This window comes from Hippocampus bargibanti, linkage group LG05, assembly GCF_051943395.1.
Source record: "Hippocampus bargibanti isolate YZ-2025 linkage group LG05, ASM5194339v1, whole genome shotgun sequence".
NCBI lineage: Eukaryota > Metazoa > Chordata > Actinopteri > Syngnathiformes > Syngnathidae > Hippocampus > Hippocampus bargibanti.
The window spans coordinates 7,687,501-7,708,095 of NC_142738.1; the positions used below are offsets into that span (position 1 = coordinate 7,687,501).

The 20,595-nt window shown below is 39.8% G+C and overlaps 2 protein-coding genes and 1 non-coding gene across 7 annotated transcripts in view; all 3 read right to left on the reverse strand.

Annotated features, from left to right (window-relative positions):
- LOC148897691 (FERM domain-containing protein 5-like) overlaps positions 1 to 3,711 on the reverse strand; it is a 66,595-nt gene extending 62,884 nt beyond the window's left edge. For all 4 annotated transcript variants that reach the window (XM_088996073.1, XM_088996072.1, XM_088996075.1 and 1 more), the window contains exon 1: positions 3,360 to 3,711. In XM_088996073.1, coding sequence (XP_088852199.1) covers positions 3,360 to 3,461 — 102 coding nt within the window. In that variant the 5' untranslated portion in view covers positions 3,462 to 3,711. The remainder of the gene's footprint in view (positions 1 to 3,359) is intronic.
- Positions 3,712 to 4,293: 582 nt separating this feature from the next.
- On the reverse strand, positions 4,294 to 4,365 carry trnah-gug (transfer RNA histidin (anticodon GUG)). Its single transcript has one exon. It is a non-coding gene; the product is annotated as a tRNA-His (tRNA).
- A 1,296-nt stretch (positions 4,366 to 5,661) lies between these two features.
- On the reverse strand, positions 5,662 to 20,555 carry malt3 (MALT paracaspase 3). Of its 2 annotated transcripts, XM_088996081.1 has the most exons (15): positions 20,475 to 20,555; positions 20,200 to 20,289; positions 19,975 to 20,111; positions 18,542 to 18,680; positions 18,259 to 18,434; positions 18,003 to 18,099; positions 17,557 to 17,592; positions 17,235 to 17,438; positions 14,614 to 14,791; positions 13,150 to 13,224; positions 12,597 to 12,724; positions 8,529 to 8,678; positions 8,030 to 8,184; positions 6,254 to 6,370; positions 5,662 to 6,172 (listed from the first exon to the last, which is right to left on the reverse strand). In XM_088996081.1, exons 2-15 carry the CDS (start codon positions 20,210 to 20,212, stop codon positions 5,861 to 5,863), a joined length of 1,917 nt encoding a protein of 638 aa, XP_088852207.1. In that variant the 5' UTR covers positions 20,213 to 20,289; positions 20,475 to 20,555; the 3' UTR covers positions 5,662 to 5,860. The 2 variants fall into 2 exon arrangements, with proteins under 2 accessions (XP_088852207.1, XP_088852208.1); XM_088996082.1 differs by lacking the exons at positions 18,259 to 18,434; positions 18,542 to 18,680.
- Between the last annotated feature and the right edge of the window lie 40 nt (positions 20,556 to 20,595).

Consider the following 20,595-nt stretch of genomic DNA (forward strand, 5'->3'; position numbering starts at 1 on the left):
ATTTATTCGGGAATTGCGACGTGTGACGTTGAGCGCCATTCCCAAATTAGTTTGGGTTTTTGTTTTTCTTGCGGAAGGTCCCGATAAAGCGCTAGTTTTTATGCCGAAATTTTAGACATTTTAACTCATTCACTGCCATTCACAAATGTATTCAGGATTTGAAAATATGACATAGAATTTGTTCGGATTTTGTTTTTTCAATGCTTGGGTGCTGATAAAGCGCTGGCCATGGCCTCTGGCAATGGCCTCTGGCAATGTTTTTTTTTCTCTTTTCCATAAGGACGCGGTATTTCCCGCTTTGGTCCAGCTTCAGCTGTTGGTTAAAGCGCTATATAACCCAAAACCCCTGTGAAATCCAAATGTATTATGAGCTATCTAGCTACCTATCTCGCTAGCTAGCTATTTGCTATCTCGCTCCCTGGCCGGGTATCGAGCTAGCTATCGATTAGCTATATAGCTATTTAGCTGGCTGGCTACCTATCTAGCTAGCTAACTATTGGTTATTTATTGGCTAGCTATCTAGCTAGCTTTCTATCTATTTGAGTTACTTCTGGGTTGAGTGAACGCTGGCACGTGTGGCTGCTGCTGCTCACCCACATAAAAACTTATCCTGTAACTGACTGTAAAGTGAAGAGTTCTGAAAGGCGCTTATAAATCAAATGGATTATTATTATACAGTAAAGTCTCGTTATATCGATATCGGTTATATCGATAGTACTGCTTATTACGATACTATTTCTATGAACGCAAGGAGAAAATTTACATGCCGCAGGATCGGATATATCGATAGTCCGGTTATATCGATATTTTTTCCGACTCCGAGAATATCGATATAACGAGACTTTACTGTAATTATTATTTTGGACAGCCACCTTAATTTCAAGCTCATATAACTCGAGACCGATAGAACTTACTTAGGAATTAACTTTTTTTCTGATGAAAGAAGAGTCTGAAATTTCTAACGCTGTATTGAATGTTTATGTAGTCCTATAAGTCAATATTCTGTGGGTCCTAGAATTCGACTGACAATGACAAACATCCTGGCACTGGAGTGGACACATTTTTTGTTCATATCGTCTGGCAGTGAATTAGTTAATTTTGACCTTTTTTTTCCCTCTCATCACTTGATAAATGGTAAACATTTTGCATCATCAAGAGCTTTTTTCCTCTCTTTGGTCCAAACAGAACGTCTACCTCTCTTCAAAATGCCCAGTTATCATTTTACAGTATCCGTTTCATACCTTCTCGTGGGATAAAAAGAGCAGTTGTAAGCCTGTTGATGACAATGGAAATCAAAGAAGGAAGAATCTGGAAGGTCTTATGAATGTTTCATTGTTCTACAAGGTAGGTTAATGTTGCCTTGACAAGGCTTTAATATGTCTAGTCAGCAAAGTCTCCAGGGATGTCTTTTCGACACCTCTTTTAATCCAGCATCCACCAAGAAGAAGAAATGGTTTTGTAATTGACGTGACAGGTTCTTTTTACACCTGCTTGCGAGCATGAAAAAAAAAGTGGAACGTCATCAAAAAGCTCGCAGTTGGATGGACAGTTGCTACAAAAAGACATTTTTTTTAAATCTCCTTACAGGTGTTTTAGATTGATGTCTATCGTCCACCACAATAGTGAATAGCGTGCTATCTAATGGAAGGGACACCTCATATGTATTATTAAAGATCCTGCCCGATTTAGGAATCAACGGTAACGCACTATAAATTATTTCAGACTAGCAGCAATACATCCATAAATTGACACAAGATAAAAGGCAGAATACCTCGGATGTTCCATCTGCTAGATAAAGTCAGAAATAGTGACACATTAGGAGTCTATATTCCGCTCTTTTCAGGGGGGAAATTGAATCTAAGCTACAGTGCCACGATGGTACCTTTTCCGTGACCAAAATAGCCAGGCATATTTCCAAGATGTACAGACACTTAAAGGACAAGCGACGCCTCCGGACAAGTTGTGTCCATAATTTGTAAAATGGCTTCAAATGAATTTTACTGAGCGTATTTTACAAAGATTCCACCACATATAGCTATATTTTACGTTTTAAGACTCGTGCTGAATATTCAGGAAGTCTTGTTTTTGAGTTGGTGACGATGCCTTATGTGACGTCACGTCTGAAACGCCCCAGACCGTTTATGTTTATGAGAAGCGGTAAATGGCTCCTACAGAAGAAAGCGCAGAGCGCCAATGCCTATATGGAACTGTCGCGGCTTGGAATTGAAGCGGATTTACGTGGGAGAGGAGATTTCAGTCTCTTTTCTTCAATGGATGCTACAGCTTTGTGTTTACTTTCAACATTTAGCTTATAGCAGATGTGCACATTTAACCATGACGTCCCAGATCCACTGGTGAAAAGGACGCTTTGATCCTCCCCTCTTTCATTTAGAACTGCTTCGTACAAAAAAAGGGGGTGCAGAATGTGTTTAAGATTGAATGACTGTCTGTGTCTTCTGTGTTGTGTCACATTATTTGTTATTTAGTTTTTTTGTTGTTTTGACTTCAATATGGGGCCGCAAGAGTGGCTGCCATTTCAGCAGCTTCTGCATTTAGTTTTTCTACTTCTTCCTTTCCTGTCCTCTTACTTTCATCACTATGCTGCTGTGAAATATACATTTCTCCACTGCGATACTAATAAAGGCTAATCTAATCTAATTTATTGTTGACATGAAAATCACAATTAAAATTGTAATTATTAAAAGCTGAAATGTATCACAAAGCTACAAGCATGTGAAAAGGTATCACACGGGTATATTTTGTGCCTCAAATTACAATTGCTGGCAGTAATATATTAGAAAAACCTACAAAGACATATCACATAAGGAATATCATTAGACTGATAAAGTGCCTCAGAGTCAAGTGTCAAAGGTGCAAACGGAGGTTACTGCCCTGTCAGGAAATAAATCGACAGGAGCCCCTCACGGTATATCCTACATTAATGCTTCCCATAAAGGATTTTACGGGTGCAAAAAGGCTATATCACTACCATAAACCATAAGGCAAATTGATCGGTTAAGAAAATCCGTCAGAGATTCAGGCTGTTTAAATGAAGTAGAAAACAAGCAAGATACGGTTTCTGTGACAAACCATTGTAAAGCTACATAGATGATCGATTTTCCTTTCACCTCGGAGCACCGACAGCAAACTTTGTCTGTAAACTGATGTGTTTTGACGATTGTGGGTGCCAAGGGGTAAATGCATCACGCTAGGTTGTCCGAAATACGGAAACCGAGAGCACATTTGGGGTCAGCTTCTTCTCGTCAGAGACTAACAGAGGACAAATGCAAAGCAGCCCTTTCTCGTGAATGCCTTTCAAGCCGTACCAAAATCGCCCAATGGCCCGACAGGTGACTCACCTGAATGGTGCACGTATATTCCGAATCGTCCAGAAGCCGGACGGTGCAGCTGTATTCCCGTTCGAGATTCCTGACGCTACCACTCACGAATCGACTCAACATCTTCGCTGTGCGTACCGGCCGGGAACAATAATGTCAGCAAAAAAATTAGCGGCTTTCAAGTCAACGTCACAACGACCACATTCTCGGGTCCCCTAAACGACCCGCAGCCGCGCGTCGAGTCGCCAAGCAGTGCACCATCGCGGTTCCGTCAGGTTGGCGTCTTGCGGTCGATAAAATAGGAACAATCCCACGATGCCTGCCTCCATCCACGCACAGTGACACTCCACTCCGCTGTGTGTCTGATGTTGGATGCCCCCCCTAGCACCACCTCCCCCACCTCCCCATTCACATTCATCACTGCCACTAGAGCTGGCGGGCGGGCCCCAATGAAATCTGACGTCAAAGTGAAACAGCCCAAGAGCGAACGCTGACACCCCCCCCCCCCCAAAAAAAAAAAAAACACACACACACACGCACACACACACACACACACACACACACACACTTTAATGAAGATATTCTGTCACTCACCTCTCATTCTAGGGAAGATTTTCATAAGTGTGCTCTTTTTCCGTGCTATCCAGGTGCAATAAAACATTTAATATTCAGTATGATTAATGTTAATGAATTGTGTTTAAACATGACAGTTTGAATTTCAGTCGGATTCATATTTTAAAATATTTTATTTAGCCGTCGATTCATATTGTAGATATTTTGTTATATTACACTGCTCCCTGGAGGAGAGATGTCGTTACTGCATGATATAAACTCGTTAATTTCCCTTATTTGTACAGAAAACAGCCACGTCAGCAACAAGGAATTTATCGATAAAAAACCTCAATTAAAGAAGAAAAATAATTAAAAGACCTAAGTGCAAAATGATTGGCCCGGTTGCCGTGACCCGGATTCGAACCGGGGTTGCTGCGGCCACAACGCAGAGTACTAACCACTATACGATCACGGCGAGCTAACCGAGCTGTACGACGAGGCCTCCGATGTCGTATATATCCTTAATAAACTTCCGTGATATGGAATGCACTTTGTCACTGCTGTCACGTGCCTCATTTCGCATCATTTGAATCAGGCGTTTTGCAACAGGGAGACTTGGAAAACATATTGGACAGCGGCCCTCCAGAACCTGAGTTTGACACCGAATGTAACATATTGCTACGCGAACCAAATAGTTCGGTAATCTTCAATCTATAGTAATGTGAGTTAATTATTTGACGTGGCACTTTACTAATCTCGGAATAACAAAACATATTTCAACAAATGTAATTATTTAAACTCTGTCTATCTATTTAAAGGACAACCGACGCCATTTCTTTTTGTTTCCTAACTGACATCAGAAAAACGTTTCATGGCATCTAAAATACCCAAAACACGCAGGCTGATATTTTTAGTGAAATACAAAACACCCAAAGTGAAGTGTCCCAAAACTACTTCAAAATGAACTCGGAGATGGCGAGTTTCAGAAGGTCCCGCCCCCTTGTTCGTGACGTCACGCCATGACGTCTTGCCTTGCTCTAGAATCAAAACAATGGCTTCAGATTCGGAGAAGATGCTTTCTTGTTACTCATCCAGTTATGAATATGATTCAAATAGTTCTGGAGAGGAAACCATAAATGTTTGCAATCGATTAAAGAAGTACTTCCGTGTCATTTTGAGGTGTCTGGACTGCAATGTAGCGTACCAGAAAATGCACAAGATGGCCCCCAAGTTCCGTTGGAAATGGGCTGATTTTCCGGCTGGGAATTTGTGTCAACTAGTATCAAATAGTAGTCTTGGTGCAACACACAACGATTCACCATCACGTTATTCATGTGTTTTCCTTCTAATTTTGCCATCAACACGAAGTTTTCAGACCAGACAAAGGACCCAAAATGCATTGTGTGTCGCTTTCTCAGTCAGGGGCCTTCATCACGTAAGGAATCATCACCAACTCAAAATCAATACTTCCTGAATGTTCAGCGCGAGTCTTAAAACGTAAAATATAGCTACATGCGGTGGAATCTTATTAAAATCTTTGCTGCTGTGAAATGTAAATTTCTCCACTGTAAGACTAATAAAGGCATATCCAATCCAATCCAATCCAAAAATACGCTCAGTAGAAGTCATTTGAAGTGATTTTACAAATTATGGACACAACTTGTCCAGGGGGTGTCGGTTGTCCTTTAAGCACAACGCAATCCATTCTCTGATATTTCAGAAAGAACCAAAACACACTTTTGGTTTAAAATGAAATACTGAGAATTCGTTGGATAAATAATTCTCTTTATTTGACACATATCTGTGGCCGGCCATTTTCCTACCTGTAAAAATATATGTAAATGACAAAATAATTAATGAACAATACAAACTTTTAGATGAAACTATATTTACTAGAGTATGTTGATGTCTTTTCAGTGTTGGATGATTGGAATCGCATAAATAAAGGCATTAAATATGAACAAGTCTAACTAGTCTTGTAGCTCATTCTCATCATTCTCCTCGGGTTCGTTACACATAAATGGGACCAGTTGAGCGGTACACTCGGCCTTCCGGGTAAAGGGCCGATTTGGACCAGCATGAGTCTGCTTCGGGTGCAAAATTCTGCCTATTTTCTGGGTAGAAGCAGCATCTGGTTTCCAGGGTGATGTCTTTTGAAGTGTCTCGTACAATTTACAGGAGGCCACCAAAGGTTTTCCAATGTCCACCTGTATGCTCTCTGTAAAACGTAGCCTGCTCTCCATGTGCGTATAGTGTAAATCCATCCTGATGACCAGTGATTCCTTACAAAGGACAAATAAACACAAATGTATTATCCGTTTTGAGTCTTCTCCCATGAGCGACAGTAATCAGGATACACATACCTTGAGTTTCTGAAGTCCACACACTCGCAAAGTACAGTCTGGGTTAGCACCTTCATCGAATAGAATATAATCCATCTCCTCAAACCTTCCAGGCCCACAGTAAAGTTCCTCCATCGGCTGAAAACAGCAGGATGAAGTAATTTGTGAGAAGCATATTTCGTCATTCATTATGATCAGCCACTAGATGTCAATATAGCCCACTTCCTGGTTTGGTTTTAGTGAGGGGAACCTGGATGTCTATATATGGGCATGACTTCCTCCTGCTCGTGAAACGTGGGCAGTGTGGTGATTCTTTTCTGTTTTCGAATGGAAACATGACCCTTTCAATGATGAGCAACGTGGAATTTATAATGCTGATTTACATGTGGTCTTTTTTTTATTGTACAGTGATACCTTGGCTTACGAACTTAATTGGTTCCCAGACAGAGTGTGTAAGGCGAAAAGTGTGTATCCCAAAAAATAATTTCCCATAAGAAACCATTAAAATGAGAATAATCCGTTCCCAGGTCACCATAAAACATAATTTTCGATATTCTAATTTTCTAAGCCTTAAAACTACACAAAATATACCTTATTTTATGTATAATAAATGTGCTATGGCATTATAATTAAAGAAATAAACACTACTATATAATAAAGTCATTTTATTTACCTTTGTGATGGTCGATGGCTTGATGGAATGGAGTGGCCGGTTTCATCAGCATTAAACACTTGATGAGGAACGTAACCTTCTCCTTTCACCATCTTGAGGAATGATCCCTTGTAGGTGCTTTCTCTGTGATAATTGTATCTAGATCCTCATCAATTGTGTTCTGTTTAGCTGGGTTGATAGCTTTTTGCATTAAGTGTACAGATGGCTTGTGAGAGTTGTTTGTGGAGCCTGATTGATGGGATACTTTAACCTTGCAGTCTACACTCTGCCTTTGAACGATCAAAATTGAAACTCTCACTGTTGTCTGCCTGTCTCTTTAATGTTTAAACCCCCCCCCCCCACTGCTGCGTTCTTGACCAATCAAGTGCCGTTAACCGAAGACTGTGGGCGGGGAATAGAGGACAAAAACAGTCGGCTACCATTTTATTGTTAGAAGAACGGGCTCATTCGACACATCACTCATTGAGGCAGCTCCGTGTATGAAAAAAGTTTGTATGCCAAGGTAAAGTCCATACGCCAAGGTAAAATTGTTATAAATGTAACGTTTGTAAACCGAAATATTCATAAGCCAAGGGGTTCGTAAACCGAGGTGTCACTGTATTTGTTTTGCATACAGTGTATGTAATGTAAAATTTTATCCAAAAGTAACTGTCATTGTGGTTTTTAACTCATTCACTGCAAATCCCAAATTTATTCTGGAATTGAAAAGCATGACATGGAGCGCCATTCCCAAATTTGTTAAGAGTTTTGTTATTTCTTGCGGGTGGGGGTTGCTTTTAAAGCTCCGGTCAGACCTCTGGCAATGTTTTTCCCTGCCATAAGGGGCCAGCATTTGCCTTTTATACAACCACCCTCATTTCAGGCTCAGCTAACTCCAGACTCATATAATTTAGGAATTAACTCTTTTTTTTCAGATGAAAGATGATAGTCTCAGGTTTCTTACGTTGCATTAGATGTTTATGTAGTCCTAAAACTCAATATTCTGTGGGTCCTACAATTTGAGTGAAAATGACAAAAACCCTGGCACTGGAGAAGACACATTTTTGCACATCATCTGGCAGTGAATGTGTTAAAGTGGTTTGTTGGATTTTCATTGTGCAGTATTAAGCATAAACAATATTTACAGGTATGCTACTCAGCGTGATGGTGCAGTTGTCTGTTTTGGGGCCTGTGGTCTTTATAACCCCAAAAACAACCATGACGTTTGAGAACAAGGCTGAGAAGCTGAGCTCCACTTCTACGTCACAAAGGAACGTCAGTCGATTCTTCCCTGGTAGCTCTGAAAACAAAGGTACATAAAATAATTAGACTAAAGCGGCATTTAAATCCTCTCATTATTATATTCTTAAAAAAATTAAAGTCAGCAATTTTTTTTACACACGATAAGCCTGTGACAAATCAAATTACTCGCAAGGTCAGGTATATTTGAGGAACTTCTCAGCCGCTTTCATTCACATCATAGACATAAACACCAAACAGAAGGGAACCAAGTCACAATGTTGCTACATTTTAAGGAAGTACTTTCAGAGTGTTTTAAAATAGAAAATCACATGCTTTTTGTGTAGGAGGTATGAGCAACAAAGGTCACTCTGACTCAAGTGGAATTTGAATAAGTGAACGCACCATTTGCTCGCTGCCAGCAAAAATCTCTGAAATGAAGTTCCCTTGTGTGGCCGGCTGTCTGAACCAGATCGGCAAGGGACCGAGGTTCCTTTAAGGTGTGCTTGATTTCCACAACCTGCTTGCCTGTGACCAGAGGGTCTCGACCTAAATCTAACGTAGACGTAAAAGAGTGTCAGTGTGTTCACAATTTTTTTTCAACACAAATTTTCATCTTAACTCTTTCACTGCCAGATGTGCAAAAATGTGTCCAGTACCAGGGTTTTTGTCATTTTTACTCAAATTCCAGGACCCACAGAATATCGAGTTTTAGAACTATATAAACATTCAATCCAACGTAAGAAATCTTAGACTCTCTTCTTTCATCAGAAAAAAATAGTTAATTCCTAAATTATATGCTTCTGGAGTTATTTGAGCTCGAAATGGGGGTGACTGTACAAAAGACAAATGCTGCCGCCTCGTGGAAGGGAAAAACATTTCCAGTCACTCAAATTCCAGAACCTACAGAATTAAACATTCAATGCTGCTTACGAAACCTTTCATCAGAAAAAAGAGATGATTCCTAAATTACAGTAAAGTCTCGTTATATCGATATATCGATAGTCCCGGTTATATCGATACTATTTCTATGCACGCACGGAGAAAATTACATGCAAACAGGGTCGGATATATCGATAGTCCCGGTTATATCAATATTTTTTCGGACTCCCTTGAATATCGATATAACGAGACTTTACTGTATATAGGTTTGGAGTTATATGAGCTTGAAATGAGGACGGCTGTCCAAAATACAATGAAATACATACATATAGGTTTCTATAACTCTTCAACAACAGCTGAAACTGGAACAAAGTGCTAACATGGAAAAAGCACAATACCGGCACCCAAACAAGAAAAAAACCCGAACTAATTCAATTCCCGAATAAATTCGTGAATAGCAGTGAATGAGTTAAAATGTCTGACGTTTCGCGATAAAAATAATGTATACTTATATTCACCGGACTACCCGCTGGACTTTACATTATCACATGAGATATTTGTAAAGAAAGAGGTCACACATGGGAAATTCTAAAAACATTGATTAAAATTAGACACCGTAAACCACTGGTGTCAAAGTCAAGGCCCGTCGGCCAACTCTGGCCCGCCACATTATTTTATTCTGCCCGCAAAAGCAAATCTAACTTGTGAAATTCCATGATGCTAGCAAAAGTCCGAACCAAAATGTAAACAATAATAACAGTCATTATTTTTTTATTTCATATTTTAAAACTGGTTTTAGGAGAACATAAACAGTCAATACAGTGTTAGAAACCTTAGGGAAAAAAATAATTCATGAATTATATGGGTCTGGACTTATATGAGCTTGAAATGAGGTTGGCTGTCCAAAATACAATGCGATGCTGAACACATTTGGGAATGGCGCTCCACGTCACAATTTTCAATTCCCAAATAAATTCGGGAATGGCAGTGAAAGAGTTAAGTCATCACCAAATCGGAAATTTGAAAACAAAAATGTATTCAAGTACATTGAAGCCTGACTAAAGCTCATAATTTAATTGGGGTCAATCTCAGTTGTCATGAAAAGTTAAAATGTGGGGCTAACAAAATTAAGTAGGCATTCAAGTAGGGTTTCCTTGCTCAATACAGTGTTGATCTTCGCAGTCAATTCTTAGCATTGGTATTCTGTCAAGTAACTCAGTACAGTGCAAGTTAGAATTTAACACAACACTCAAATGTTAACTACAAAAAACTGCGGTAATCTATCCCATGACGTAACAGCCTTGGTAACCCCATAGTGAAGTTTAGACAGTCTTTATGGGATGCACATGGTTGACGTTGAGGAATTGAGGGGAATTTGCTGAGGTGACTGGAGTGGATAAACAAATGAGGAACGGAAAAATAAGAACACATAAAAGGAAGGTAGATAAGGAGCAAGAAAATCGTATATTTATGCGCCACTTCTGTCAATTTGTGCCATAAAAAAACAAACTGGCAGTAATTCCTGACAATTATTTTTAAACATATGTATACTATCCCATTTTTAATTTAATATTTCCTCAATCACTTACATTCACAAATTTATTCAGGGATTGAAAATATGACGCCAAGCGCCATCCCGAATTTGTTTTGTTTTTTTCATGCTTGGGTGCCGATAAAGTGCTGGCCAAAGCCTTTGGCAATGTTTTTCCCTTCCACAAGGGGGCAGCCTTTCCATTTTTTCCATGTTAGGCGCTTTCTTCCAGCTTCAGCTGTTGTTAAAGTGCTATATAATCCAATATGTATGTATTGCATTGTATTTTGGACAACCGCCCGAATTTCAAGATCATATAACTCCAGACCCATATAATTTCGGAATTAACTCTTTTTCTGATGAAAGAGGAGAGTCTAAGGTTTCTTACGCTGCATTGAATGTTTAGGTAGTCCTAATATATTCTGTGGGTCCTGGAATTCGAGTGACAATGACAAAAACCCTGGCACTGAAGTGGACACATTTTTGCACATGTATGGCAGTGAATGAGTTAAAAACTCATACATGAAGCACAGTGGGCTGTCAAGCAGGTGCCCTGTCTAGTCACAGTTGACTTGCAAATCCACTCATATGAGGTGGGAGGAGGACCACGGAAGGGTCCAAAAGGCCGAGCAGCTGTCTTGTGCTTTGCGGCGCTCAAATGTCTTGCTGTTCTCAGGCCGACGGTGTGAATTTCCGAAGAATGAGGTCGCATGTTAAAAGTATCTTCAAAAATTATGTCACAAGTGGCAGATGAAACAGACAGTAAAGCACCCTCTCCATGAACCACTCATAAAAAAACAGTTCCAATCATAAGTCTTGCGTGAAAGAGGACTAAAATGAGGAAATCTATCTGAATACACATTCCCGTACTTACGAACATTCGAGTTACGAACAATGGTATAAACGAACATTTTTGTAGTAACACATGTAGTATTCTCTCCAATTGTACATGTACATATCTTTATAGCGCATAGATTTTATTAAATTATTATTTTTCAGTATAAACCAATACAGGTTACTAATACAAACCTTAAACATGCTTCCATACATTTTAAACATACTTATACCGACGCCTCCGGACAAGTTGTGTCCATAATTTGTAAAATCACTTGAAATGACTTGTACTGAGCGTATTTTACGAAGATTTCACCGCATATAGCTATATTTTACGTTTTAAGACTCGTGCTGAATATTCAGTAAGTCTTGTTTGCGAGTTGGTGACGATTCCTGACGTGACGTCACGTCAGGAACGCCGCTGACCGAGAAAGTGACACACAATGTATTTTGTTTGGTCTGAAAACTTCGTGTTGATCCATGTTTATGGTGAAATTAGAAGGAAAACACATAAATAACGCGCTGGTGAATCGTTGTGTGTTGCACCAAAACTACTATTTCATACAAATTTCCAGCAGACAAATCAGCCCATTTCCAATGGAGCTGGGGCGCCATCTTGTGCATTTTCTGGGACGCTACATTGGAGTGCTGACGGTTCGAATTGATACGGAAGGACTTCTTTAATCGATTGCAAACATTTATGCTTTCCTCTTCAGAACTATTTGAATCATATTCATAACTGGATGAGTAACAAGAATGCATTTTCTCCGAATCTGAAGACTAGAGCAAGGCAAGACGTCCTGGAGTGATGTCACGAACAAGGGGGCGGGACCTACTGAAACGCGCCATCTCCGAGGTCATTTTGAAGTAGTTTTGGGACACATTAAACTCATTTTCATTGGTGTTTTGGATTTGACCAAAAATACCACCCTGCGTGTTTTGGGTATTTTAGATGCTAGAAAACGTTTTTCTGATGTCAGTTAGGAAAAGAAATGGTGTCGGTTGTCCTTTAAACATACAGTACATTCCATACAAAATATAGCACTCAAGCAACTTACGAAAAAATTCAGCTTACGAATGACTGTTTGGAACGTTTCTCGTTCGTAAATTGGGGAGCGTCTGTATATTTACTTAAGCTAGATTTATTAATTAATTAATTTATTTAAACTTGTGGCTGTGAAAGGTGTGTTTCAACAATTTTTAGATGCTTTTTTGGAAATACTCACCCTCGGACACCTTCTCTAAGACGCGTGTGATTTTTTCCGCCTGAAGGATGTGCTTGTTCAAGTATTTGGTAAAGATTCCCGTACTTTTGCCTCCATCCTGGACTTCAAAAGCCTCGGCATCTTCACACCTGGATGGATATATTCATAAAATTATAGTCGTGTTTTTAATGTCCAAAGCTACATATGGCAATTTTAATCACAGTAGAGTGAGCTGATTGTGTAAGCCAGGGGTGTCAAACTCTTTTTTTTGCCACAGGCCACATTGTATTTATGTTTCCTCTCGGGGGGCCGTTCTGAATCCACATATCACGTACAGACAAATTAATGAATAACTAAGTTTCAAATTTGAAGTAAAAAATAATGACTGTTATTGTGGTTAAATACGACAATTTGATATTTTGGTTCGGACTTTAGCAAGCATCATGGAATTTCACAAGTTTGATTTGCTTTTGCGGGCCGAATAAAATGATGTCGCGGGCCAGATTTGGCCCCCGGGGCCTTGACTTTGACACCTGTGGTGTCAGCAAATATTTCAACTTGCACATGGACATACGTGCCATAGCCATATACGGTATTTCCCTTCGGCCGCTGTGACATGATGACTGATGGGATGCGCTGATGGTTGTTCCTTTAAGAAAAGAAGAACATTTTGATCAGGTGTTTACAATCCACCATGTACCTCCAAAACTTCAGAGAAAATTTATATAACACAAAAAATACGTATAGTAATCCAGAAATAATATTTAGCTAGTAGTAAACATTATTTGATGGGTTCACATTTTTTTACATCAATTTAGACCTAAACCGATCACATAGAAGAAACCATTATCTTAAAAAAAAAAGAAATCCATCTACAGTGATACCTTGGCTTACGAACTTAATTGGTTCCCAGACAGAGTGTGTAAGGCGAAAAGTGTGTATCCCGAAAATTAACTTCTCATAGGAAACCATTAAAATGAGAATAATCCATTCCCAGGTCCACATAAAACAGGGGTGTCAAACTCCGGTCCTCGAGGGCTGAAGTCCTACATGTTTTCCAAGTCTCTCTGTTGCAACACACCTGGGAGACTTGGAAAACTTCGGCCCTCGAGGACCGGAGTTTGACACCCCTGCCATAAAACAATTTTCTACTTTCTAAATTTCTAAGCCTTAAAACTACACAAATATGCCTTATCTTATGTATAATAAATGTGCTATGGTATTATAATTAAAGAAATAAACTGTACTGTATAATAAAGTTGTTTTATTTACCTTTGTGATGGTCGTTGATGGCTTCATGGAATGGATAGCTTTTTGCATAAAGGGCTTCAAGGGCTTTTTTTATTTTGTTATGCTTAGAATATCTTGTTTTCTATCCTTTCACTCCCACCCCAACCCCATCCCTCTTCAATTGCTGCTGTGGACTGCAAATTTCCCCATTGCGGGACGAATAAAGGTATTCTGATTCTGATTCTGAAGAAGCTATAGGTTGTACATCTTGGAAGTTGTGACATTGCAACAGCAACAGATGCAACAAGACACACTAGAAACATCATTAATAGCTGGTTCCCTTGCTTGTTTTCATTTCAAATTGAACTGATGGCTAGTGCGGGTTATTTGTGGAGCCTGATTAATGGGAATTTTAACCTTGCAGTCTACACTCTACCTTTGAACTATCAAAGTTGAAACGAGTCCAAATTTCACTGTTTTGTATCCATTTTGTCACTCTCTCGCTGTCATCTGCCTGTCTCTTTAATGTTTAAACCACCACCCCTCACTGCTGCGTTCTACACAAATAACGTGGCTTTAACTGACGACTGGGGGCGGGGAATAGAGGACCAAAACAAGCCGGCTCCCATTTTCTTTTAGGAGAACAGGCTCGTTCGCGAACGACATCACTCATTGTGGCAACTCCGTGTGTATCCCTAAAAATAGTTCCTATGCCAAGGTAAAATTTTCATAAATTCAACGTTCGTAAACCGAAAAGTTCGTAAGCCAAGGGGATCGTAAACCGAAGTATCACTGTACTTAATGTTACCATTTACGGCAGGTGTCCAGTAGGACGACATTCAGCGCAGTGTTTCGTTCCTGCATTTGCAGCATGATCCGTTGCACACACACGCAGTTTTCAGTTCGGTAAGGTTGCGGTGCATCCACAGGCACCAAGTAATTTCTCCCAACACACTCGTAACCATGACCCGCGTAGTAGAAAAGGCCTGTCGAAGGTGATGAAATATCGATTGATTAATTCGAGCGTGTGAACATGTAATTAATATCAAGAGAAATTCAGAAATGTGTGACCGAAGTAAACAAATGCCTGTCATATGCGCAGTATGTTCCAAATACATTCAATGTCATGTTGTGAAAGTGACATGAAAATTATACACCATGATACACCATAAATAGCCAGTACTTCTTCCTGTGCGTAAAACTTAATTCTATGAAGAGACGTATCGACATGACATGTTAAGTTTCAGATTACAGTAAAGCTTTTTTATTATATACAACTAAGCAGAGGCTCAGAGGGGATTGAGCCTTTTCCGTTGCTGCTCGCTCTCTTTGGATTGACCTTGCGCTCAAAGTTAGACACGCCTCCTCGCCAACTTTAGAACTCGTATTAATACAATTTTGTTTCTTGTATGAATTATTTGGATACAGCGGTGTTTATTGGAAAATGATTTTTAACTCATTCACAATTTGACATTTTGGTTCAGACTTTAGCAAGCATCATGGAATTTCATAAGTTCGATTTGCTTTTGCAGCCCGAATAAAATGATGTGGTGGACCAGAATTGGCCCCCGGTGCTCGTCTTTGACACCTGTGGTCTACAGTGTCTAAGGTTAATCAACATTCTTAGAATTCCGCGTGTGTGACCTCTTTCTTTACAAATACAGTAAAGTCTCGTTATATCGATATCGGATATATCGATAGTCCCGGTTATATCGATACTATTTCTATGCACGCACGGAGAAAATTACATGCAAACAGGGTCGGATATATCGATAGTCCCGGTTATATCGATATTTTTTCGGACTCCCTTGAATATCGATATAACGAGACTTTACTGTATCTCATGTGATAATGTAAAGTCCAGCGGGTATAAATCTGAAGCGGCAAATATAAGTATACATTATTTTTATGGCGAAACTTCAGACATTTTAACTCATTCACTGCTATTAATGAATTTATTCGGCAATTGAAAATATGTGCCATTCCTGAATTAGTTCAGGTTGTTTTTTTCTAGCTTGGGTGCCGATAAAGTGCTGACCATGGCCTCTGGCAATGTTTTACCTTCAACAATGGAGCAACATTTCCCTTTTTTCCATGTTAGCGCCTTGTTCCTGCTTCAGAGTTATTTAAAGCACTATATAAACCAATATGTATTGTATTTTGGACAGCCGCCCTCATTTCAAGCTCATAAACTCCAGACCCATCTAATTTAGGAATTAACTATTTTTTCTGATGAAAGAAGAGAGTCTAAGTTTACTTAGGCTGCATTGAATGTTTATGTAGTCCTAAAACTTAATATTCTGTGGGTCCCATCGAGTGACGTTGACAAAAACTCACACTGGAGTGGACACATTTCTGCACATGTCTGGGAGTGAATGATTTAAAGGACAACCGACGTCACTTTTTTGTTTTTTAACTGACACCAGAAAAACGTTTTATAGCATCTAAAATACCCAAAACACGCAGTATGATATTTTTAGTCAAATGCAAAACACCAATAAAAATTACTTAAAGTGTCCAAAATCTGCAAAAAATTGAGCATTTTCAGAAAGTCCCGCCCCCAGTTCGTGACGTGACGCCAAGACGTCTTGCATTGCTAGTGAATCAAAACAATGGCTTCAGATTCGGAGAATATGCTTTCTTGTCACACATGCAGTTATGAATATTATTCAAATAGTTCTGAAGAGGAAAGCATACATGTTTGCAATCGATTAAAGAATTTATTTGTGCCATTTTGAGGCAATATTGGGGGAAAATCTCTCACCCAAAAAAAGAGGCACACAATAGCGACATCCTGTGGCCACCTCCGTTTACACAGGCTGATAAATTCCTTATATGGTGCTTGGACACCCTCTTCTGGCCTTCTGGCGGCTTTTGGGTGCAACACGAGGTCCCCAGACCAAACAAGTACAGCAAAATACATTGACGTGATGGAAGGACCGCTACAATGCGTCTTTTTTAAGGTCAAGGGCGGTCCTTTAGTGACGTCACGTACGGACTCGTCACCAACTCTAAAACAAGACTTCCTGAATATTCAGCGCGAGTCTTAAAATGTAAAATATAACTATAGGAGGTGGAATCTTTGTCAAATACGCTCAGTAGAAGTCATTTGAAGCCATTTTACAAATTATGGACACAACTTGTCCGGAGACGTCGGCTGTCCTTTAAATACAGTAAAGTCTCATTATATCGATATTCAAGGGAGTCCGAAAAAATATCGATATAACCGGGACTATCGATATATCCGACCCTGTTTGCATGTAATTTTCTCCGTGCGTGCATAGAAATAGTATCGATATAACCGGGACTATCGATATATCCGATATCGATATAACGAGACTTTACTGTATATTCGAATTGAGTTGAATTTAATTGAGTATTCCAAGATGCTATGGGGTGAAAAGGCAGGTGTCAACAAACTGCATTTACCATAAACCCCTTTGTCAAGGAGTTCAAAAAAGTTGTCGAGAGCAGCCAGCATCTCCATCCTGGTGAGATCCAACAACGACACAACTCGGAATTTTAGTTGTTGCAGGAGATTGGCGAGCTCGTGTACATCCATCACAGGGGCCATTAAGCCAGGATGGTAGGCGTAATTCAAGTTGCCGATAAGTAAGGCAACTTTGTCGACAGCTAAAAACAGATGGTCAAAATAGATTTGTGTTTCTGTATTGTTAAAATAAAAAAACATCAATTGTTTCCATTCTAGAAGTAACATGGGTTGAAAATGAAATGGTCAAAAAAAATTTACCTTTGGTTGCTGGAAGAGGAAGTTGATCAATTTCAACTAGATTAAAAACAACAAAAAGGCTGAGTCATCATTTTGTTTCCAATAGCAATGAACGATTTGGTCAAAAAGGATTGCATAAGGTGTTGCAATCTATTTGTGATGCACCCTGCAGACCGCAACAATGAGCAAAAGGGCGAAACGGTGCTCGTGGTTTCATTTTACATCGCTGCTGTATTGCTCAGACAAAAAAAAACACATTTGGAATCTAACAACTTCCCCTTTACTCCGTAGAAATGGGGGAAGTACCTTCAGCTTAAAGGAAACCAACATACTGAGTTTTAATTCAATGAGATGAAATGAAATTAAGTCTTTTTTTATAACATGACACAGGAAACTAAGGACGTTTCAGCGAAAAGTACAGGAAAATGTGTCTTTTGTGGGGGCGATAGGTTTCGTTTATGACTTACCAACGTCAATTTCGACCGGTTCGCTCCATATTTCTTCCAGTACGTTAGAAGCTGAGCACAAGTATGATCCTTTGTGCTTGGCCTCAGCATGTTCAATCTACAAGTAGCACAATCGCTCATTCATTGGTAAGCACGTGAAACGATACTTGACCGCAAATCAAACATCAGGCTACATATTAACCGACCTTTTGTAATGAATGACATGGTTAGCGATGGGTGCGTGACATCATGTAAATATTAGCACTTCCTTCCTTACCTGAAGCGTGTCAGTAGTGTTTTTTAAAAGCATGTGTCCATTTCTGTACCACTGGTAGCTTGGAGCAGGGTTGCCAAAGGCGGCGCAGTAGAGAGTAATTTTCCCGCCTAGTTGTATTGTCTGAGGTTTGGGGTTTATAGCAATGTGGGGCTCACCCCGCCACTGCAGCGGCAAATCTGAGATTGTTGGGGAAAGAATGAAAGCCGCAAGAGTTTGATTGAAATACCCGTCAGAAATTTGTATTGATGCTTTGGATCAGTTTAGGCAGTGGGGTCATTTTTACCTGCTGCATTTATGTCAAGCACTTTCACTTTTACCCACTCACTGAACACTGAATTACAAAAGTTGTCATGGACCCGGCATACATAGCAGCGTGTTTTAATGGTGTCAATGATCAGATCCGGCTGAGTTCCATTGTACACCTTCAAAGAGGAAAGAAAAATACATGAAGATATTCAAAATGGGGATTGTCATGGAAAGAAGTATCAGTAGATGTAAAGCGAATCCTGCTGACAATCATGATGTGATATGATTTGACAGAATTTCCTAACCGTGCAATGATGCAATGTTGTTAGTCAAAGAGACACCATATCTGCCATAGCCTTAATAGAATTTTTGATGCAACAGAAGAACCAAAGTGCTAAATAATATTTTCCCTTCACACTAAACTAAAGGAAGACATTTTTCCACATTTTGTTCAAATTTGCGATCGGTTGAGCGGGAATACCGTTGTTAATTCATTCACTGCCAGACATGCAAAAATGTGTCCACTTCAGTGCCAGGGTCTTTGTGATTGTCACCTGAATTCCAGGACCCACATAATATTGTGTTTTAGGACTACATAAACATTCACTACAGAGTTAGAAACCTTAGACTCTCTTCTTTCATCAGAAAAAAAGAGTTAATTCCTAAATAATATGGGTCTGCAGTTATATGAGCTTGAAATGAGGGCGGCTGTCCAAAATGCAATGCAACACATACATATTAGTTTACATAGCGCTTTAACAACAGTTGAAGCTGGAACAAAGCGATAACATGGAAAAAAATAGAAATGCTGCCCCTTGTGGAAAAGAATCAACATTGCCAGAGGCCATGGCCAGCGCTTTATCGGCACCCAAGCATGAAAACAACCAAAACCCGAACAAATTCGGGAATGGCGCTCTACATCATATTTTCTATTCCCGAATAAATTTGTGAATGGCAGTGAACGAGTTAGTAGACAACAAAATTAGATCTGATTGTATTTTTTTTTTTGGGGGGGGGGGCACAGTAGTTGTTAGACAGCAACATGGCGCAGGTGATATACTACAGTAAAGTCTCGTTATATCGATATTTAAGGGAGTCCGAAAAAAATATCGATATAACCGGGACTATCGATATATCCGACCCTGTTTGCATGTAATTTTCTCCGTGCGTGCATCGAAATAGTATCGATATAACCGGGACTATCGATATATCCGATATCGATATAACTAGACTTTACGTATTAGCCTTGTGTGTCAAACTACACACCTTTGTGTCTGTTACAGCTATGATTCAACGTGAGTGGTTAGCGTGCTAACCACTCGACTACCGGGCCGCCTGTTTTTAACACATTCAAACAATTTCAACTTCCGATGGTCTTAAAATGTATGTTGTAAATGTGAACCAGTGCATTTGGTTGTGTTTGGGAGAGTAGAAAAAGACTTGTGACGGGCTACTCGGGTGTCTACATACCTCGTAACTATCTCCATCGTCACCATAAATGAACCACTGGTACTTAAGGATGCCTGCAGCCTCAGCACGGACACTCAGGGTCACCTTGAAGTTCACAGGCACACACACAGAGACGGGCTGGCGCACTATGACAATGTCTGAAATAAGACAAGACACCCGCATTCGTTCATCTTCACAAAGAATGAATGAGTGAAAATGACAGTCGATTATGGAGCAGCAACACACCTCCGAGCATCATATGACGGGGATGGAATCACTCATTGGCGCATTTTCTTCTTTTTATCGGCAATGATGTCCATTCCTGTTAGGCATTTACTGTAATGAAATAAGTTAGTTTGTTTAAAAGCGTGTCGTGCGAGTAGGCGAGTGAATAACACATTTTGAAGAAAGCGAACAAGTTAAGCTATCCATGCTCTTTCTACATTTTAGCGGAAACAACGATGTGTTGATTTTTGTAAAAAAAATTTAAGTAGCAAAGATAATTGTGATTGGGTGCATACCTGCCATCAGCGCCGCACTGGTAGCTGCCAGAAACGGTTTCTCTTATCTCGCCTTCATAACTTAAATCTTTGCAAGTAAACCCCCTCCCTCTTTCCCGGAAGAAGACTACCGTAAAGCCTA